Source organism: Pimephales promelas, chromosome 15, assembly GCF_988280905.1.
Source record: "Pimephales promelas chromosome 15, fPimPro1.hap1.1, whole genome shotgun sequence".
In the NCBI taxonomy this organism is placed as follows: domain Eukaryota; kingdom Metazoa; phylum Chordata; class Actinopteri; order Cypriniformes; family Leuciscidae; genus Pimephales; species Pimephales promelas.
In genome coordinates this window covers 16,997,773-17,021,671 of record NC_142783.1, presented here as the reverse complement: position 1 = coordinate 17,021,671, position 23,899 = coordinate 16,997,773, and the positions used below count along the sequence as shown (strand labels likewise).

At 36.8% G+C, this 23,899-nt stretch overlaps 1 protein-coding gene across 24 annotated transcripts in view; it reads left to right on the top strand.

Annotated features, from left to right (window-relative positions):
• nrxn3a (neurexin 3a) overlaps nucleotides 1-23,899 on the top strand; it is a 300,107-nt gene that overhangs the window by 210,191 nt on the left and 66,017 nt on the right. For all 24 annotated transcript variants that reach the window (XR_016146667.1, XR_016146666.1, XM_089120264.1 and 21 more), the window contains one exon: nucleotides 12,478-12,659. Coding sequence is in view for 22 of the 24 variants with exons in the window: in XM_089120264.1 (XP_088976390.1) it covers nucleotides 12,478-12,659 (182 nt within the window). In the remaining 2 variants the exon portion in view is untranslated. The remainder of the gene's footprint in view (nucleotides 1-12,477; nucleotides 12,660-23,899) is intronic.

Sequence of the window (23,899 nt, the reverse complement as noted above, 5' to 3'; positions counted from 1 at the left end):
GTCTTCAATCAGCTGAACAAATTCTTAAGCTTGAATGAATATTTTGACAAGTTTCAATTTGTTTTTCGATCACATCACAGCACAGAGACAGCGCTCATAAAGATAATAAACAGCGCAGTCTCATCCCAAGGCGTCATACAACTGACGCGTTTGACCATACGTCAACATCCACCGTTTTAGGGTACTCTTAAACGTCGGTTAGATGACGTTATCTAATCCTAACCCTACCCCAGACCTAAACCTACCCCGTCACCTAACTGACGTTAAAGGTAAAGCGTCAGTTGGATGATGCCCCAGGATCGTCATCTAACCGACTTTTAAGGGTAGCCTAAAACTGTGGATGTTGACGTATGGTCAAAAGCATCAGTTGTATGACGTCTTGGGATAAGACTGTGTTTTAATAAACGATATTCGGTTAAATACAGATACAGCGACCTTTAGCGATCTCCTGTGTGAACGTGAATGTGAAATGACCCGCATGCGCAGAAGAGTACTCAATGGTCAATGACGTCACGTGTTATTTGCGTAAGTAGCTAAACATGGATATCAACAGTGGAGCTCCTTTAGCTTAGTTAATAGTTATTTTGCCAATAGAGCCGTCTTCCTTCATTCCTGCCTACTTCAACACAGAATTATGATGTTTGTCGCATGTCAATGACGTGTGGGTCAGATACATGTGACCTGGCCATTTAGATTGAAGTCGCATTCTTAAGATTGATGCATATCGGATTTGGACCCCACACCCAAGTGGCCTGGGTCACATTTGAAAAGATCGGATCTGTGTCGTTCAGAGTGTCATGAAAAGATCAGATACAGATTGCATAGGGGCAAAAAAATCGGAATTGGGACGTTTCATTCTGCAGTGTGAACGTAGACTTAGTTCATTTTGCAATTACAATTGGTGGCACTGAAATTACACCATACACATTTAACATTTAAACATCTGACTAACAACAAATGTTATTGTAAGGCGTATTGAAGCATTTCCTGGCTTTGTTCTGCACATGAATCATGGTTAACAGTTCTTCTCTAGAGTCCTAATATACTGTATTTTACATTTTGGCCTTTAATGAAAGGCACAGGAGATTAATAAATGGACATTGATGTATTTTTTTCTTGTTTGCACTCAGCCTTTCCTTTCTCTCCAGAGCCACATACTGTACTACACTCTTGGTGATTAATCCATGAGTTGCATCAGTGAGATGGCGAACATGCTCACCGTGGCCTTCCTATCAGGGCACAAGCCACATCCCAGCGTGTGCGTGGCATGTTAGAGCACCTGAGTGGAGCAGACACGGCCAACCAGGTGTAAAATCAGCAAGGCCCGAACCAAAATGCATGGTGACAGCTATTCATGCTTGGTAGCCTTCATCTCACCTGCTTTTCGACCCACATCTAGTCCGCATCCAGCCCTCCCGATTTCTCCCTCCGCCTTCCCGAGCTCTTCACACCAGAGCCTCCTCCATTTATCTCCATCCTGCAGGTCACACATGCACAGCGGGCACTAATGAGTCTGTCCTGCTGTCCCTGTCACCTGCAATGATTGATTGATTTATTAACTTTACAGAAGAGATTCACGGTGCTGCAATATGGAAGTCCCTCGTTTGGGTTCTTTACATGGTGGCCGCTCGAAAAACTCGAAAAGGAATAGAGCAGGAAAACACTTTACTTTTGTCTGCTATGCTTAAAGTCTTAATCAAACAGAAGTAGATACAGATCTTTTCTTCCATACTGTGAATTACATCCAAGTGTGATGAATAATGGAAAAACAAAAAAATATAAGGCGGGGACTTGGTTCTTAAGACCGTTGTTGGATTGGATCATGAGATGTGGGCATTGAAATCAAAATTAGAGGCAGGTGAATGTGAGATTTTAGGACGGGGTCGGACTAAATGATAGGAGTCATTTCCATTTGAAGGTCCAGTTATGACATTTTGAATGAACCTATAAATCCTACTCTATAGTGCTGGGCAGTTTGACCCAACATTTATATCACGTTTTATTTTTTATTTTTTTAAATTAAGCCTGTTTTCTGGTTTAATACATTTTTCATGCATAATCCGGTGTTCAAAGCATGTTCAACTGGTTGAGAGAGGAATTACTGCGTTCCTGTAACGTTCTAATAACATTCTTATAACCATGCAAGAACGTTGAATTACCCTTGTTTATGAAATGTGCTATAAATAAACTTGCCTTGCCAATAATGTGCATTCAGAAAACATACACACTTTAAACGCGTCCACCCACAGGAAAAAACGGTTTCTTGGTGTTTCAAGGTGTTGTGTATATATGTTTGGTTGAAAAATGTGTTCCCTAAAGAAAGTGCTGTTTGGGTAGACTGCATCCACCATCATAAGCTGCCAAGCCTTTGGCTATGTAATGTTTCATCCTTTTCTACTAAGTGCGTCTTCAAAGGGAGTCGGGTTTAGCAACGTGCAGGCAGGGAGAAAAGAGTAGGGAAGAAAATAATGCGGTGATGGAAATGAATAAGCGCACACACACACACACATAGGTGTTCACATCTTTCGGCAGCTGCTGGCATCGTAGCGGCGAAGCCATTGTTGCTTAGGAGGAGAGACAGAACAACAAAGAAAGTGCTATCAGGAGCTCCCACGTTCTGCCTTCTCTGGCCTGCTCTCTGCCTCGTTCTGAGGCAACTAATGCGATAAGAGGCACGTGCTTTAGCGTGAGGAGAGAGGGGAAGAGAGAGCGAAACAAAGAAAGAAAGAGTGGGAGATGGAAAGGGCACTGTTAGAAAAGAGCATTTCCCTCTTTGAGCTCAACCTGCTTGACGGGGCCTCCAGAGTCCAGCGTTCTTTGTGCTTCCAGTATTAAACTGCACTGCGGATACCTGCAACATTGATGATAACCGGAGCATTTTGATGCTTTGTGGAGATCTGTTGGTGCTTTGTTTTCTTACCCCGCGTTTGTTCATTTGCTTTGAGGATGCTTGTTAATTTGGTACTGTGCTCCTCCTCGGAGCTTGTTATCACATGATGTACTGCAGGTATCCTGAAATCTATGGGGTCTCACGCCTTCAGATGACTTAGTTTGTTTGGGCCGTTCTTACCGAAAAGGACTGACTTTATTATTTAGTGTGTATACTGTTCACTCATGGGGCAACCGGTAGCATGGATCATGTTAGCCAAGTTGAGCATGCTTGTTCACAGTGTTGATTCTGTGCTGGATAGTTTCTTACGAGCGAGAAAAAGGTCATAAAACCTTAAGGATGACAGACAGACAGACAGACAGACGGATGGATGGATGGATGGATGGATGGATGGATGGATGGATGGGTGGGTGGGTGGGTGGATGGATGGATAGATCTCCAATCTCATTCATTGCATTAACTTTTTTTTTACATTTTATTTTAATGAACTCAATTTTAAGGCAACCTGGTAACTGTCTTTTTTTTTTAAGTTAAACCAACAATAATTTTACAGTGGATATAGATAGAATTGTAAATTAATTTAGTATTTTATCATATTATATCTTAATATGAAATAATATAATAAAATATATAAACAACAACAATATCATAAAATGATATAATTATGAGAATGTTAATATGATAATAGGTTTATCGCAGTTATTGGAATATAATGGTTTTATATTATTAATATGAAAACATTTTTTATCATAATTTTATTATGTTTGCAATAATACATTTTTGAAAGGAAATTTGTATTTAGTTTTCTGTATCATATTATATATTAAAAAAATGTATGTTACATGTATTGTCATAGAAAAATAAAAATAAAAAATGAATAATTATTTGCAAAATTATACATTTTAATATTGTATAATATTATATTGTATTGTTAAGACATAATTATATCATAATTGATCATAGATAAAGACTGGAAGTAAAAATAATAAAAACAAATTATATTGTATTAGTTTCTTTGTATTAGTTTAGTTTGAATTGTGAAGTTGTTTCATAATTTACTGAATGTCAGAATCGGAAACCATAGGTAGTTCAATCGGCATGGCATGGCATGACATGGATAGAAAAATGTCTGAAAGATCCAGAAAAAGAGACTTTAGTTAAAAACATTCTAAATTTAAAGCTCATTTTCGTTCCTTCCACTGAAATCCTGCATCTATGGATGTGTGTTACTAAGGAACGGCGAGACATTTATCTCCAACATCAAAGCGTTTATCTCCAATCAAACCCTCCTGTTTGTTTAATTGGACAGCATTGACAGCGATTTAAAGCCAGCTATGCAAGAAGATCAGATATCTTTGTCTGGGTGAGGTCAGCTGTGTGGTATCTCAACTTCACAAACTCTCAAACCACAAAGCCCTGATCAAAGTTAAACTTTGTGCGTTTTGGCCAAATTGAGGGAAAGGAAATGTGAGACTGAGTAATGTGTAATTAGAGTCATAAAAAGCGAACCACTCACATAATACCCACACTGAGACCAGAGGGACTCGGCCAACGGATGCCACTGATCGTAAAGTTCAAGAACTTCTCCTGTGTAAACTATATCATGTTCCCACCAGCAGTGTACAGTAGAGGCTGTCGTCATGACAACAAGGTGGCAACACTTACTCAGTGGACCAGGCAGGGAGAATAACAAGAATTTATTGAACATTAAGGAGGAAGGCTTTGGAGAATATAACCATTAGGCACCGCCGGCAATATTGGTCACAGTGCACAAAACAACACATTAGAGGATGAGACACCCCCAACATATGCAGTATTAAGTTATAAATGCATGCAAAATAATTCACATGAATGACCAGCATGAAAATTTAATGTGGACTGTATATACATATAGTTTCTTTTTTTCTCTCTTTCTACAACAAAGTGAAATAAATCAAAAAAATATTGTAACCTATTACCGATGCTGGTGTAATGCCACCTACTAAAGTGTGAAGCAAATTGGATAATTTGTCATAATATAACCTTAGGAAATCTCGGAGAGTTGGACTCTTCACGAAAGTAGAAGTAATGGCCAATTATCCCAGTGAACAGTGTCAGACAGCTGGGGAACGCAGGGAATGGCAACAGTAAGGGGTTACATGGCTTACTGCTGTGGCTTGGCGGCATATTTCTTCTCCATTGTGTTGTGGAGACTCGGAAACCTACATTATGTTCACATGAAAAATGTGAACTTTCTGTGGAGATTACCACCCAGTGTTTTCCCCACACACAATTACAATTCTTAGCCTAATTTAGTTTCCCACTGCAATTTAGTTACAGCAGAGACACAAAAACTTTGATCTCAATCAGAATGTGCATCTTTCTTTTAAGTTGTTCTTTCTGGATAAAACACAAAAATTGATGGGCAAAAATTAAGAAAAAGAAAATGTTGGCCTGAGTAAGCTGGATGTCTCCATCCAGTCTGAAAAGTGTTTTCCGGGTTGGTTTTCCTATAGGCTAAAGTCTATTCCGGCCCAGTATATTTTATAACGTCCTATAATGGTAGCCTAATGCTGGTAGATTGGCACCTATTGATTTTTTTTTTATTTTTTTTAAACAAAACGCACACACACACAGTGTGAAACACTCGCTATGCACCATTATGTATGCCTGTGTGTGCGGCCATGTGAGACAATGGCAAGCACACGCAACTTCTCGTAGCCTACTCTTGAAATATTTTGACTTTATTCTCAAAATATTTTAACTTTAATCTTGAAATTTTTCGACTTCAATCTCGAAATGTTTTTACTTTAATCGTGAAATGTTTCGACTTTAATCTCGAAATTTTTCGACTTTAATCTTGAAATTTTTCGACTTTAATCTTGAAATTTTTCGACTTCAATCTCGAAATGTTTCAACTTTAATCTCGAAATGTTTCGACTTTAATCTCTAAATATTTCGACTTTAATCTCAAAATATGTCGACTTTAATTTCAATTTTTCGACTTTAATCTCGACAAATTTCGACTTTAATCTCGAAATGATATATATATATATATATATATATATATATATATATATATATATATTTACGTTGTGGTTCAGGGCTTCTGTTCGTTTCCACCCAGAGGAGGAAAAACACTCTGCTGTACCGGTCGTTGTTATATTATTAATTTACTACAAGTATGCTGCTAGTTCAGGCACACATTTTCCCGTTGGTTCTTTGCAATGTTAATAAAATATATTTTACGTTAATTCTTTATGGGTCATTACTTTGTACTTTAAAGGCAAAGTTTTTATAGTCACATACACACAGAAAAAAAAAATATTCAGATAATCGCTTTAGCATCGATTCTCAGCCCTCTGACTCGTAATCGAATCATGAGGTGCCAAGAGATTCCCACACCTAATTAATATAATGAAAATTATTATTCATAGGCATTATCTAGTTTAGACAGTGATACATTTTGAAAAAAAATAAAACTTAATTATTTGCTTAAATATCTGATCCTTACGAAACACAATTTTCTCTTTAATGTGACAAAACACTAATAAATAATAATAATAATAATACACTAATTAATAAACACTAATAAATAATTATATTGACTATGTATTGGTATGTAATTTTCAGTGATGTAAGGGGCTGGAAAAAGCTTTAAAATTGACCTTGAAATTGCTTGAATTTGACCTTGGAAAAAGGTGCATGAACCCTGTAAAACGTACAAAAAATTTATTTCAAAGTGAACTATCCCTTTAAAGCCAAGTCATCAGTCATTCTCTGTAATTATGATGCTTCTCATTTGTCTTCTCTTTTGTGTGGCAAACACTTAGAGATTATACACAGTAAATGAGCACATTCTCCTTCAAGGATGCGCTCCATTCTGCTGAAAAGCCAGCTATGAAATACAGCCCGACAAGAAATTGGCAGAAATGTTCACAGTCATCAATGCCGTGAGTGACGTCATCGTTCTTGGAGAAGCTTGGTTTCGACAAGCCTCAGTCCCACTCATATTTTCGGCATGTGCGGCGAGACCTGGGTAGCTTTGAAATGTGTAACACGATTCCCCTGCCCACAGGACATTTGCACAATGGATGCTGATGCTGTCTCTCCATGTGTTTGTCGAATGGAAGTAATTCATAAAGCTTGCCACTCAGTCACATTACGAATACATTTCCTAATCTTTCGGCTCTAGCGAATAGGGAATCAATATGCTGTGTGCAATACGCAATGATTATCATTCCCTGCTTGTTGAGTTTGCATGTCTCTTTTTTCGGATCCTGTTATCGTTGTCGATTAAAAATTAGCTGGAGGCTAAAATGCCAAATGTTGGATCCCATTTCATACTGTATATCAGAGCAATATGTCCTCAGATGAGGTAAGCACTTGTTATTGGCACAATTCCGTCTACAGTTTATTTAGTTACATAAAATTTGTTAATCTCCTAAAGCAACTTTCAGATTTTTCACAGATGAAGAGGAATGATTGGGAACTGAACAATGCAAACAGTTGTAAGAAACAATTTTGGGGAGGCAATTTTGGAATCACGCATATGATTTTGGTTAACCATTTAGGCGAAGTCATGTTTCAGACCAACTAGTTTAGAAGAGAGAATAAAGACATGGGCCAAACCATTAGATACACATTAGATACATGTTAATACATTTATCACATGGCTATACATGCATAGAAAATATAGGATTAAAGGCGTTTATTTCTCCTTCTCAGTGAGAATTAAGTCCCTGCACATTTTTTTTTGGGTCATAAAACTTAAATCAGTACTCTTTCCTGTAACAGTTTCACAGACCTTTGTTGGGATAGTGAGTTTGCTGCTTATTCATTAAATATAATGAAAAATTTGTGTAACCACATGCTACAACTGAAATTACAAAAATAAAAGATAATTCTAAAATAATATATCAATAAAAACAATAAAAATAATAATAATACAAAAATGGTTGAATAATGTTTTTAAAGTGTTCACAGAGCCACAGTGTTTGGCTCAACCAATGGCTTTGGTTTGGGGTGTGGCTATGTGTTTGTTTGCCCAATGAATGTCAGTTTTCGTTTAATATTGATAGCTGTGCTACAATTTTACACACATTAGTAATCATGCAAAAAAAAAAAAAAAAAATGAGTGGAGGAAAATTGAGAACATCCTTAAACATCCATTGAGGGTAATGAGGTCTTGTACGAACCCTCTTACGCTCAAGAAAACTAGACAGCTATGGAGCGTTTTGTTTTTATTGTTTTGTTGTCATTTCTGTTTAAATCCTTTATATACATGATTAGCATTTTTATGTTCTTGTTGTGTTGATGACACTTATCTTTTTACTGTGGTGATTTTGGTTGGCAGTACCATCTCACTCTTGAGTACTGGTCCTCACAGTAATCATTACCTCTATTGAATTTCGCTCTCCGGGGAAAGACTTGACTGCCAAGCAGTGCGGCCTGAGCAACCCCTCTTCATGATTGAACGAAAAAGACTTCTCTCGAGTAGGTAAACATGCTTGGAATAAGTTTTAGTGCAATGGTTGGGAAAATTATGGGTTGAGGGAGGGTTAAAAAGGGGAGCTGGAAGGAGATCTATCAAAATGCCATTTCGTTGCCAATTTACCGTATTCCTTATTTTTAGCTCCACGTTGTGCCGTGAGATCTTTGTTTGTACCTAGTCTGCCTATCTGTCTCCCTCCTCAATTTACTGAAACATTCACCAAGGATCGCTCGGCCAGTCATATCAGACTTGCACTTGAAAATGAAAGAATATGAATGTTATTCATGCAGTTTCGCAAGTGCCCCACAGGCAGAAATGGGTTTATTCAACCCACATATCTTCTCTAGGTTTCACGCTGTGAAACTACAAGCATATCTCATTTGCTAGTTAAATTAAAAACCCAATTCAAACTGAAAGTCAATGACGTATGTCTGGTATCGTTGCCTTTTTTGTCATTGTGTTTGAATCAGAAATCTGGGAAATGTGAGTCTAGAACTTCACAGCAACTCGCATTCAAGTTTCCAAACAGACAGGACTCCTACCTGCTCGCCTTTCTAATCGCCATCTTATCTAAGTAGCTCAGAAACAATTGCTGAGCTGATAGACTTTAAACCTCCCGACACTCGCTGTGAAAGCGGCTCTATACTGTTGACTCTTGGGATCATTTTAGCGCAGTGCCTGACTGCTTAAAATGCTCTATTTCAGATATTACATCTCTGTGTGTACAGGCAAGCAATTTTTTAGCGTGCATGGTGTCGAGCTGAAAAGAAGAAGCTGTGATGTATGTGATCAGATTGAACTTTTGAACGTTCTCATTTTACAGGCAAATTTGGGGGGAATAAGCTTAGCAGCGCTATTTCCATTTCACACTTACAGAATTTCAATAGGGAAGGTGCGGACGAATCACGTATTGAGCGGAGGCATTTCATCTTCACTTACATTATGATCTTACGCATGATCAAGCGACAGGTCTTTGAACTTCCACCCTGCATGGAAGACACGCCATTCTTTTATGTCTTGCCACTGTCTTGGTGCAGTTTTAATGCAGCAGTTGAAGGCTGTGGTTTTCACTATGTGACACACTGCATGGAACTCTTTATCATTTGTGCTTTATCACTTTAACCATACGTTCTCAAAGAGACTTGCCCTTGTTGGAGATTGTCCTTTAACAATGATAAGCGTATCAAAGCTAAGATGAGATGATTAAAGTGCAGTGGTTACTTTTAAACCAAATGAAGTGACTTTGTGAATGGTGTCTCTCAATGTATCATCCATTTCATATATATATTTGAAATATATATATGAAATAGATGATATATATATATATATATATATATATATATATATATATATATATATATATATATGTATACACGGCCTAATCATAGCCGTGCTAATATAGATCAATATTGTTTGCTACTCATGTGATATTTCTCATTTATAGAACATAATCGTTTAATGACATTTGCCTAAAATATTTCATTCTAAGTAGCATTTTGTTTTTAATTAATATAATTATTATATTAGAATGTAATATTTTATATAATTTTGTTTACTATTTATACAAATAATTAATATTATATTATTCTTTAAAATTACTGTGCTTTATATTGTACTTTGACCATACAAATAATTGAATTATTTAAGCACAAGTGTATTGTTGTATTTTTCTCAGCCTTGATTTTGGACTTAATTATATGGATTTGGAACCCAAGGGTCGAGCACTGTATTTATTTGTCTCATGATTCTAAAATGTGACATTTAAAGTGTGTTTAATATTTAATTAGTACATTGAGACCTACTGTTTTGTTTAAAATGCAGTTAATAAGTGACAAACGATTTTTATGTCCTGCTTTCACAAACATTTGTACAGTTTTTTTGGTAACTTAAATGATTTCAATACCACATTCACATCATCTATACAGACATGAATACACATATCACATTGCAATGTAGCCTACGTAAACGTGTGGAAATGTCTGGTGTTTTCCGTTATGCTCTGTAAGATAATTGACTGGTTATTGATGATTCAGTCTGTATTGTAGGTCAGTGGACTATCTATTAAAGGCAGAACACCCTCCATTTGAAGAGATACTGCCCTTTCACTTAATGGAAAATTCTAACCAAGGCAACCATTAGCACTTGAAACCCTAAAATAAAACCTATACCAACATTGTATGTGTCTCAATAAGTCCTTTCTTCTTCTTCTTTTCTGTTTCCGGGGTTCTGTCCTCATTTGAATGCTTATCAGGTTAAGATTCACATTAGCTGGGTTGTTTGAAGCTGGCAGCTAATTTATTAAAGAACATCCTCCATTCTGCAGGCAGACACTGCTTTTGAGTAAACCATTGACACTCCTTCCTCTTTATTAAAATGTTCCGCTGCTTTTCCCTTGTACGTCTTAATCTGAAATATATAAATATCTGCAAGCTCATCAAAATGCAGAAAGGACCAGCACACTTAGGTTTCTTAATTGTTTTAAAAGCCTCACATTCATTACATGTCTGACATAACAGTGCAAGCCTAGAGCTCCTCCAAATCATTCAAAAAAAAAAAAAAGGTAATAGCCTTTAAGTGCTTTCTGAGTAAAAACGTAATAGCAAAATAATTTGTGACTCTGCTTATGATATTAAATGCATTACCTCTGAATTATTTTCGTTCAAACACAGACAAGTGCAAATGAGGTTCAGTCCTGTCTTGTCCGTGAGCAAAAGATTGCACCTATGGCGGCATCACATCTCCAGCTGTGACTTGCCGTTCTGTATTGTTGCGATCTGTCAGAAGTTAATGACGGATGTGTCGCCTGTAACGGTAAATTCATAAGTTCTCAATGCGTCTGGACGCATCTTGCATATACATTACATGCTGCTGCCCCAATGACTTGCCAAGCTGTCAAGGGAAAGATTCGCTGAAGTCAACGACTCAAATTGAGAATGAGAGCCATAAAGGGGCCGTGTCTGCTGGAGATGAAGGGGGGCGATATATTGTGTGAGTGCATGATCCGCTCCAGGGCCAGATGTTCCACTTGACAGGCCCCTTGAGTGGAGGGCAGTTCTGCCAGCTGTCTTCTTCCCTAGCCTACATGCAGTCATTTGTTGGTGGAGTGTTGAAAGAGGAGGGAAAATCAACAGAACTGCTTTGCACCACAATTCCCACCACTGCAACTGTTGTCCAAAACAAATAGTCCCGTGAAATTGCAGTTTAACCAACAGTGCTTTTGTTTACCGGGACACCGTTTCAGCATGCACCGGTCAAATCAGAAAGAATTATTACTCTACCTCTATTCCAGGTGAAGCCTTTCGCGTTTACCTTTTCCCAAGTATAATGCATGATAATAACAGAATTCATTCATCAAAGGCTTCGGCTGTTATTCCCTGGAAAGAGTTATATTTAACTTGGATAGGTCACAGCATTTTCCTGCAGGCTCTGCTGAGAATATGAGCCTGAAGAATTATGACTTTTCTGACCCAGGTGTGGGCATTATTCATGCTTAAGGTCTGATCGCTAGTGCTACGAGAACACGAGTAAGAGCTGCCGCTGACTGTTTAAAAATGTCAGGACTTTTCTCAAAGTCTTTGGCCTAGTTGTGAAAACTTGAAGAGGACATTTTAGTGGCATGTCATTGGTTTCTAGAACTACTAGCGTTTTTGGATCTGACAATGTATCGTTTTCTTCTGGTTTATATGTTGCTGTTATTTGTCTACTGCATTTAAAATGACGAGAGGATTGTGTATAGCTAGAATAACTAAATATAAAGTGTTTTTTTTTTTTTTTGCAATTTAAAAGTATTTACTGTCCCATCACCATCACTAGAATGCTTCCTCACTGAATGAAAGTATTATTTTCTTTCAAATGAATAGTATTAATATTTAACTGACCCCAAACTGTATATATGGGCCTCTTCAATTTATAGTTCACTTTGGCAGAAAATGTTCTATTGGCTATATCAGGTATTAGGCTTTTTAATTGTCACACTTCATTTTTACATTTTTATGAAAAGGTTCTTCTGCACAAAATTCCATAAAAACCGTCTCGCAGTTTAAATACATTCAGAGTCAAGTCTCAGTATTACATAAGCTAATCTTTGCATATCTTCTTGTTTTTTTTTTTACAGCTGGAACAACGTATATCTTTGGGAAAGGAGGTGGCGTCATAACCTTTAACTGGCCTGCCAATGAGCGCCCGAGCACCCGTACGGACAGGCTGACGGTGGGCTTTAGCACCTCTCTCAAGGATGGCATCCTGATCCGCATCGACAGTGCCCCCGGCCTGGGAGACTACCTCATGCTCCACATTGTAAGTCAGAGCTTTTTCTAATGTCGACCTTAACACCAGTCCAACACTAACCTGATTACCCACTTCTAGAAATGTCAATACTAAAGGTCAACAACAAACATTTTTATATTTGAATATCTCTACAACCCTTTAACATGTTTGGAAGTAGCCAGAGCACCCAGTAGACAGGTAGAGATTTGAAACCCTGATCACACCGGATGTGACTAGTAAGCTGTCGCAGCATGAGTCGGTCTACTCTGGAAGTGCAGAAGCTTTACATCGCCTCTGAATGTTGACTTAAGGCCTGTTTAAAACTAGATGCGTAAGCAAAGCCAAAGTCCTTTTAGGCAAGTCCTGCCACTCGGCCGCCATCTTGGCAATGCCTCTGGGCATCTATTGTGGACTAACAAGACCCTATCTAAATGAATGGGCAGAAAGTCAGTCAATCATCCACTGTAGGGTTGCGTGGTATACTGCTACTGGGAAAATATTGTGGTTTTTTTTTTTTGTTTTTTGTTTTTTTTTGAGTATATGCCGCTCTGCGCACAAATATTGTGTGTGCCGCTCTTCTTGTATTTCATCAAAAATCCAGTAAGAACGTAAAATATTAACACACTTTAAAAGGAATGTTTTTGCTTTAATATATTTCAATATTTAATTATGTGATTTTACATGTAATATAAGATCATTTAAATTGTTATGAGTTGGCTTGGGTGTAGCGGTCAGAAGTTTAGAAGAATAATTACAGGAAAAATTATTAAGGAAATAAAACACATACTCTTATATTTCTTATATTAATTTAATTTCTTACAAACGTGCTTAATTAGTGGTCAGACTATCTCTGGAGCTTGTCAAGAATAGCCACATATAAACACAAAGCAGCATATGCTTCCATTGTAGAAGCTGCATCGATTATAGGACAGATTATAATCTGTCGAAATCTTTTTTTTGTATTTTATATAACACACCACCTCTGTGAGTGGATACCCTGTGGGTGGTTTAGTTTCCTTTTTTGTTGCATGTCCTTGTAAATAATCAATCCACGGATAATGATGTCTCTCAAAGTGCTCTGTTTTTTTGAGTTGGACAGCTTCACTTTTTCTTTAATCTTTGTATTGTGTCAATGCCACAAAAGCCTGTCACTCCACACATGTACATTATAAAAACCTGTTCTTCAGATCAGCCATAAAAAACTGTGAATTACTTTAGAAGTGGTGTGTGTGTGTTTTATTTTGCTGACCTGCTCAATGTTCTTTTCAAATTATTAGAAATCAATACATGGAAGCCCATCAGCTTTTTCCTCAACATTTTATCCATGGCAAAGGCTTCTATTTGGCCGGATGTGTCCATAATGTAAATAATTCAGCACTCGTGTAATGGATGCTGGTTTGGTAATTAACCTGTTTTTCTGAAAGACAAAAGGATTCATTTTCAGACAATGTTTGTCACCAAGGGGTCTTTTACTCATAAATGAACAATGAGATCATTAGAGTGTTTCCTTTTTTTTTTACATTCGATATATGGTCAACAGAATATGGATAAACGCACACTTATATGTGCTTTTTGAATGCTTAATTTCAAAATAATTGTCACATACTTTTAGCCATTGCTGATTTATATTTTATATATTGTATTAATTTTATAAATGGTGCATGACATATATTTGAAAACACCTGACTGTACAGTAGATTATTGCAGGTATATCGAAACTGATAAACAAACAAACAAACAAACAAACAAAAAATCATATCTTATCACGTTTGTACATAAACAAGTGACCTTGTAGTTTAATGGGGGGCGTCTGTCTATTTTTTGTCGGAATGTGAATAGGGAATATTTCTCTGGCTATCTCCATCTGCCCACTAGTTTTATTGTGGCCCACGTTGGTGGTCCACTGGGACTCTTGGAGCTCTGTAATGGGCAATATAACTAAGGGCATTTCACTAAAGCCTCACCCCCTGCCTTTACCCTTTATGACACACATGGACACACATACACACCCTCCCCGTTATAGCAGTGTAGTGCTGATGGAAATAAGCCTCTTCTGCCAAATGAACTAGATCTGGAGCACAACTCTAGAGTAAAGGGAATTAAGCTGCCCGTATTTTAGAAGCTGTTTGGAAACTTACGTAACAAGTGATTGGGAGTTGCCTTTGATTAGCATGTACTGGAGTGGAATTTAGATTGATGCGCCAAAAGTTTAGTCCTCAGAACATTTGAAACCACTAATGTGTTTATATTCAACTTTAGGAAGACCATTACAGTAGGTGACGATGAATCAAAATGTCACTGCTTTATTTTGGGCTGAGTGTGGAAGGCTCCCTCCACTCATTTATTCTGCGCTGATAATGAGTGAGCTATTTTCAGCTGTAAACGTCTGTCTCCTTTACACTTCTGAACTGAGCGGCTGGTGACACCATGGAATCCCTTGTTAGACAGTTTCCAGCAACGAGGGAAATGTCACTATTGTTGCCCTTCAAACATGCCACTTCTGAAATGGCAAATTATGTGATGGATTCTGCTAACCAATCACTTTATCTGGCCTTAAACAAACCACATAATCAGTCAGGGTCAAATTAATATCAAAATTTAGACCTGAAATACTGCCTCGTGAAGTTTTCAATTAGTTTTGTTCTTGAGATAAGTATGTGAACTGACTGGAATTGAAAATGCAAATGAAACATATGACACAAATGAACAAATGAAAATGCTCTATTATTTACTTGCCCTCATGCTGTACCAAACCTACTGTATATGACATTCTTTTTTTATTGATGAAAACAAAAGAAGATGGTTGATGATTATCAAGAATAAAATAAGGTCTAAAGCGACACTGAACGCAACATGGAGTGAAAAAAAAAGAGATTTTTTTTTCAAAATATCTTCCTTTTATGTTTAATAGAAGAAAGTAAGTCATATGGGTTTGAAATGACATGAGGGTGAGTACATGATGACAGATTTTTCATTTTTTGGTGAACTATGCTTTTAACTTGAAAGGAACATCTTACATCTCCAAACATGAGGCATCAAAGCAGGGAACATCTGTCCCCTGTCAATGTTGGCGTTTCTCACTCTTAAAGTCATCTGATGTGTCTTCAGTCAGAGGAAGTGACGTTACAGAAGTGCCATCTGCTTCTCACCATGTATTCTGTCCATGTGACATATTCATCCAAATATCATAACAGGTCTTTTCACTTCACTTCACCTCACCCTCATGATCTCAAAATGAACATGAAAAATTATTCAACCCAGTCTGCATCTTTAGTCTGAAATATTTCTGAATGAAATGGTAAAGATAGTTGGGGAAAGAAAGTGAAAAAATTTGGTTAGTGATTTGGAGCTATGTCGGTTATATTTTGTGTAAAAAAAAAAATACTTTATATAATCTTTCATATACAATCACTCAAAATAGTGTACACACCTGAAAGAAGGCGCATCCTAATCTTTGACTAGTTTCATTCCTTCAAAGAAATCCAGGTGAAAACATTTAGATAATCTGTAAATGATTCCAGCAAATTAAAATTTATTACATACACACACACACACACACAATATTTATAATTAGTGATATTGAATTTACTTTTTTTATTGTACATGTACATTAAAATGTAATAAATCAACATTACTGCAACATTCAAACATTTGTTCTTAAATTATCATTTCATTGCTCTGATATAGATTAAACAGATCCCTTTACTTTGAAGAAAATCATCAAATGCTAGTCATTTTGATGAGAATTGCGCCAAGCTCACCTCGTTCGTCACACTCTTAAAGGGGATGACGCTCTTATTGGTTTGTTTCGTGTTACGCCCAAACCATACCTGTGAATAATGAAGCTACTTCAGACTTTTAGATTTGCGTCGGGTGCAAGAGTCATTTATCCCGTCAGCTAAATAGCAACAGCGCCCAAGACCCACCCATAAAGTTGCTTGTGTTTTGTGCTTGATACTTGCGTTTCAGATCGTTAAAGTAAAACCCAATGTTTTTTTTTATACTGTACAAACCTACAAATAAACCGACCCATCACAGAAATGATTGTTTATTGTTTCTAGTAAACCATCCATGCCGGCATGCTTGCCATCTGTTGACCATGGCAGTCTCACATGGGAAAACAAATGCACTTTTGTAAGTCGCTGTGGATAAAAGCTCCTGCTATAAATGCCTTTAATTTAGACATCTTCAGTTGGAGAGAGAGGAAGAGGTGAGGACAAACACTCTTGAAGATGTCCCTGCTTTTCCGGCTGATTGTAACACACATCACACGTTCATTTCAAACTGTGTTCCTTAAGAGTTAAGCACTTAAAGAAAGTTTCAAACGACTAAAGTTAAATGCATTTTGAATTCGCTTCCATCCCTAATACAAACAGCGCCTGCACAGCATTACGTATTTGTTGTAAGTCCGTTGGATGCTCATTAACAGCAAATGGCTTCCCTCCACCAGCTGCACAGCTGGAAGTAAGTGTGTAATTAGGGTAAAAAACTAAGCGTTTCAACAAATTGCTTGTGGCCCCATGTTGTATTACCGCTACACGAGTGGATGGGATGTTTCAATTTGCTTTAAAGGTCTATTCCACCCCCATACAAAAGCAAAACATTGCCCGTTTTTTAAATAATGTTAACCATGTCTTTTCGGTTTAGAAACTCGCACTTTGGCCAAATAGACAGGGGCCTTAAAATGACATGGTCCAATGATAGGCCAGTCATTTTAACTGAATTATGTCGCTGGGTGCTTTCCACATATCGACAGAAGAGGGAAAGGATAAATGGCTCCGACACCAACAGTCGTTGCCACCAAAGCTGTTGACTGAAATCCTATAAGAGAGAATGATTTAAGTGTACAGAAAATCAATGGTGTTGATCTCTTTTAATCAGTGAGCAGTATAACTACACATTGCCTGTTGATTTTCAATCCTGCAAACCTCCCTATGCTGAATGGCCCCTACCACAAGCATCCCACTCTGCTTCCATTCAGCCTTAAAGTGCAGAACGATTTTGAGTGAGAAAAGTGAGCACAATTACCCAGCCTGTTCCATTTGCTGCTTGGAGTTCACAGTTTCTATACCAAAGAGAGAGCAATATACTTCATTTTGACAGACTCTTAAGACGTGGAAAAAACGATGTGACTAAACCGAGACGCTGTAGTTGTGGGGGGTCTGCAGCAGTTTTTTTTAGAAATACAAATATTTTAGTTCCTGTTGATACGGTAGAAATCCACAGAGGAATTTGTCGCAGGTAACTGGGCAATTTATCGATGTCTTCACATAACTAGTTTCAAATTTGAGCCATCAATCCTCATAAAAGGGTTTGTTATTGACATTTTTTTTTTTCTGCTGCAGGTGTATTTGCATCAGATTTTCATGTAGTTTGCAATTGCATATCGTAATGAAACTGCATCTGCTTCTGATGCCGTGCACAGCGCATTGTATGACACAAAAGAAAACACATTTCTAATAAAGGTTGATGCATCTTATAGTTCTTGCGAGTTTAATTTGAGGTGTTTTGGGTTTACCACTTTTATATACAATTTTATATATTTAATAAATAGTGTTAACCCAATAAGATTCGGGTAAACTGATTAAAATGATGTACAGTAATTCAAAGAATATAAAATGTATGTGTATATTATATAAAATGCAAGCATTTTGATGATTCTCCAACATTTACAATTTAGTATTTATATGTACACTTATCTTAAACAATAGAACAATATGCATTCAGTTTTTGAAGACCTTTTAGATATTTAGTCGACTCAGGTCATTTGGGCAGTGGAACAAACAGATGGGGCATAAAACAGGAATATTAATGTGTCTCCATATTAACAAGGGGGGAAAAAAACTCCTTAGTAACAGCCTTTCCCCCCCATGTGACTCAAATGTTATTTCACGAAAAAGCTAAAAACAAAAGTGGATAAAATTATAGGATGCTGCTGAACTTGCATATTTTTCAAAGTCTATATTTCCATAATCCATCTGAGCTAATCACCGAACAATCACACATGGCCTTATTCCAACTGTAGCTTAGGAATGCAGGTGGAATACAATCTTTCTGCTTCATTTTCTACATATTGTCTGTTTAGTTCACCTGCACATTTAGCAGCATGTGCTGGTTTAGGGGCACAGCAGGTTTGGCAGCTCTCAACTGCACTCTTTTTGTTATATGGTTAATGTGGTAAGAAATCCCAGCTGAATAAATGATCTTGACATAAAGGAGGCTGTTCTAAATGCGTTCTGAGTTTCTGTTTTCATGGTCACCCTCATCAAAAGAATCCAGCTTGATTTTCTCATACTGCTGCGTTATGAATCAATATTTCAGAGTCTAATATTACCCTCTAATGTTGTTTGAAAATCGAAACACTCACTCCATCATTGTAGCTTAAACCTTCACCTGGCCACCTCTATAAATAATCACTCTCTTATTATCAGAAATGACACGGCCTTTGCCACATCTGCATACATGTTTATATTGAGTATTAATCCAATATCCGTTCAACTTGCACGTACAGTATATTTTTATCAAGAATTAAATTAGATTTTTTTTTTTTATCTACACACTATAAGTTCTAAAACAATATAAGAGTAACAGAAGACAGACAAAGTAAATACATTGGTAAATAATAAATACAAAATAGTTAAACATGTTTAAAATGTAGTCAATACAAAATGTTATTTTCTTTGTACAGCCAATATGTGTATTCTGAAGCAAGTCTATATTTAATATATTTTCTCAGTATGTGACCGATATTATGAGCTTTAAATTACCTATCACTTCATATTATAAAGATGCTCAGTGCTGAAAAAAACAAATAAAATACAGGGAAAGACACAACTTCAGCAGAATAATTTTGTGTATGTGTTATAGTCCTTTTTCTAATGCTGCGGTTCCACTATAGTGTGAAAATAATTTGATGTATCAGCCAAAATAACATTTTTATAGATAGATGGATGGGTGAATAGATAGTTTGATCGATTGATATTGCTAACAGTTATCACGTCTACACTATATTATATTATATATTTCATCCAGGGATTATTTGTGCCTCAGACTTGGGGGTAAAACTGCCACAGTCACTCTTTTTATTTATTCATTTATTTTAAATCAGCAAATCATTTTACAATTAATGCCTTATTTGGGGTCTGTAATAGCAAGCTCTCAGGCTCCGCAGTGGCTACCGGCGAGAATGAGAGTGGTGTAACGCAATCTCCCTAAGGTATTTTTGATCTGGAAATTGCGTTAAATTGGCCAGCAGTTGAAAGCAGATGAATGCGAGCCATATCTGAAATGGAGCATAATGTGAACGCAGATGGAGAATAAAAAATGCAGATGCCCTGGAACCTCATTCCGATCAGAGTGCATTGATCCTCAGGGTTCAGTTTAGGAATATCAGACATGTAAACAGGGAGGAAATTGATGCTTCCTCGTGATTTTTACTCAGAACGGGTTGAATTTCAGTGACTTCCCAGTATTATTTTTTTTTGTTCAGTTGTCTCATAAACCTTGACGTTGATTGACACATGAACATTTTCACTCTGGCCACCTGAAAACTGTGCACAAGCTGATGTTAACGTATTCCAACTAATGATAATGGTCGCAAAGCTTCCCCAGCGATCTTCCTGGCAATTCCCGAAGGACTGCCAACAAACCTCAACTCTTATTAAAGGAAGCTGGCAGCCGCAGGGCACAAATTTGCATTATTTTGTCCAGCCACATGTTTTAATCTGTGACAGGCTTGCCACTCAGTCCAGACCTTCCCTACATGACCCACTTTCCACACCGCATATGCTGTCAAGCGAGATGTGCAGATTTATGAGCAATCGAAACCGCTCCTGCTAAATAAACTGTCCGATCGCCTTGATGGAACAGATGAAAGACACAGGTGCCTTATCTCAGTATGCTGAGGCCATTTCTATTGGATTTTCTTTCTTCTTTCCGTGTATGCTTCTATATTTACTGAAAATCGTGGGGAGGGTGCAACTGGAAGTATTATTTCCAAAAGTACTTCATTGTGTCGCTTTGCATTCACCTCACGAAGATGGTAATTGTGTGTTCTAGGAAAAAAATGCGTCTGTCTGACTGCCTCCCCTGCAATTCAGTAAACGGGAGTCAGTACGGAAACAGACGGGCAATGTTCATTTGGAGTGACCTCCCCCTCAAGCTTTACCCTCAGATGGGGTGAGAGGAGCTGTGTTATTGATCAAACGCAATAAACACATTTCCATGTGCCTTTATACTAGCGCTTTATCTTTTCTTTATTTTATTAGTGTATATACCCTTTACGGTATCACTTTATAACAACTACATGATAATAATCATTAGTTAAACATGAGTAAACAGTTAATTCATCATTCATAAAGCATTAATAGACATAGAATAAGCAGTTTATAAATACAGCTATTAATGATTTCTAAAGAATATCTATAATTTGTTTAATAATTACTTTCATCCTTTATTAATGATCAATTTATCATTTCTAAATGAAGAATTGCATTTTTTATCAACCAGAGTTTTCATGATTATGATTATGTAAATGATTAATAAACTATTTAAATGTACATTCTTACATCTTATTATTCAGACATACCTGTATAGTGATGGTTACTCAGTGTGTTAATAAATGCTTTATTAACATGAATTTACGCTGTAATTCAGGGTTAATTTGGGTAGTTATAAAGCATTTAGTAGTGGTCAGTTAACTATGTTTGTGACCTTATCTAAAGTGAGGACTATTCATGCCTTGTAAAGCATTTGTGAAGGAGATTCTGTATCACTGTGTTGTGTTTGTTACATTTTACTGTTTAGAAGATTGATGCACCATTAAATCTCCTTTATAAATGTTTTACAAGGCATGAATAGTCCTCACTTTAGATGAGCTCACACAATAGTTAACTGACCACTACTAAATGCTTTATAATTTACTTACACTTTCTAAGTGGTGTTATGAATGACTGGCAACTCAATTATGAAACGCATTATAGATATAGTACTTATAAATCAAGAAAAAAAAACAGCATGTATAGCTGTATTTATAAACTGCTTATTAATGTCTAATAATGCTTTATAAATGATTAATTAATTGTTTACTCATGCTTAACAAATTATTAATAGCGTGCAGTTATTATAAAGTGTTACCCACTTTACAAATCTTACTGACCACAAATACAAACTGTATTGAAAAGTATAGTAATTTAATTAATTATAATAACATTTTATTTATTTTTTTGGCCAGCACTGGATTGGATAAAACAGCTAATGCTTGAGTTTTTTTTCCAGTTTTTCTCTCATGAACTCTACTTGTTTCATCATTGTGCTCTGTCTTAAAATGATCTCAAAATAATCTAATAATGCAGCATACTGGTATATAATATAATCATAACCATAAGGCAATATACGTTTCTTCTTCAGTGCTGTAAATACAAAATCCAATACACAGAGATTTATTCAGCTTTGATTTATAGATGCCTCACAGAGATAGATAATCGCACCTGTCTGTTTCAGCAGTGTTGCTCATGGCTATCGGGCATCAAATCCATATTATATTTAGCAATTCACTAGACCAGTGTTTCTCACCACTTCTCTGGATGAATTTTCTCAAAACTAATCATCAACTTATCCACCCATCACTGTCTGTGGAAAATGCAGTGTATATTCATGTTTCCTCTCCATTTGCGTTTTCTTATTTAAGAAGTATGCTTTTAGTAATGACAATCTGAATTAAAGAAAGAAAATCCTTTCTTCCATTATGAGAGAAAAGATTGATAGGCTCGGTGTCGAATGGATTTAGTGATTAAATGATCAAATTTGCTGAACAAGTAGGGTTTGAAAGAGTCGAAGCGCAGATAATTTTAGATCACTACAGCTGAATGTTCTCAGAAGAGGGGGAAAAAGTCATGTTTACTGCATGCTGTGAAGCTGCTGGACTTTACTTTACTTTTCTTTTCTGAGGAAATGCATGTAATTTGAGTTCCTGCTGTGATTTTTAAGACCTATGAGGGGGAAAGTGTTCTGGGAAATAAATTTCCCCACAATCCAGTGGGAGAAATCAGTCGAAGCGCAACCTAACAATTACTAGTTGCTATCAGACAGGTTAAAATTACCTATGTGTATTATCCACTCAAATGTACCAACAATTAGGCTAAAAGGAGAAAACTTCAGTTTTCGTCTCTTGATGTCGAGTCTCTCTCCTTGAGTGGACTTCTGAATACTTTGACGGCTGGGTTGGGGTAGAGGGAAAAAAAAGAAAAGAAAAAAGTTGTTGCAGATACAGTATACCTGAAGAGTTCTTTCTGATATGTGATGCTTAGAATCCAGAGCCTTCACTTCTCGGACTTCGATTCTCTGGGGGTTTTTAGTCAACTTTTTCTCTACAAAAGGAAAAAGCTGTGTTCTCTCTTTCTCTCTCTAACTTGGAAGCCTGTTTTGTTGATAATCAAGAAATGGTGTGGACCAACTTTATCATTGATTTTCAGGGAGTTGCTCCAAAGGTCTTGCGAAATGTATGATCCAGGGTTGTGCAAGTGAAGACCTACAAATCCGTCTTTTAAAGTTATTGTGTCAAAGTCAAAGAGAAGAGAAGATGAAAGCAGTTAAGGATTGTAGAGAAGTCTAACTGTGAAGCACCTTGGCGCATTCAAACCAGTGACAGCCGAGTTATTCGGCTTCATGTTGTCAAGCGAGAATTTGATTGGCTTTAACCACATGCATAAATGTGTTAATGAGGAGCAATGTTGACATTTCACATTTACATTTATGCATTTGCCAGATGCCTTTATCCCAGCTACTTACAAGAAAGGAGACATTTGTATCAGTGCATCCATTCCCTGGGAATTAAACCAATGCCCTTCGGGTTGCTAGTGCCGTCTATTGTTTAAATGCTAATTTAACTAGCTTTTACAATACTTTTACACGTTTCCTATTAAAGGAGTAGTTCACTTTAAAAAAAAAAAAAAAAAAAAAAAAAAAACTTTTGCTGATAATTTACTCACCCCCCCCATGTCATCCAAGATATCCATGTCATTCTTTCTTCAGTCGAAAAGAAATTAAGGTTTTTGATGAAAACATTCCAGGATTTTTCTCCATATAATGGACTTCAATGGGAACCAAATGGTTCAAGGTCCAAAAGAGGCTTTAAACGATTTCAGATGATGAATAAGGGTCTAAGGGCAAAATGATCGCTCATTTAAAAATAAATAAATAAATAAATAAAGTTTAAGTTTTATAAGCTCAAATGGTCACCTTGCTCTGTTCTGTGATGCACGTTCGTGACT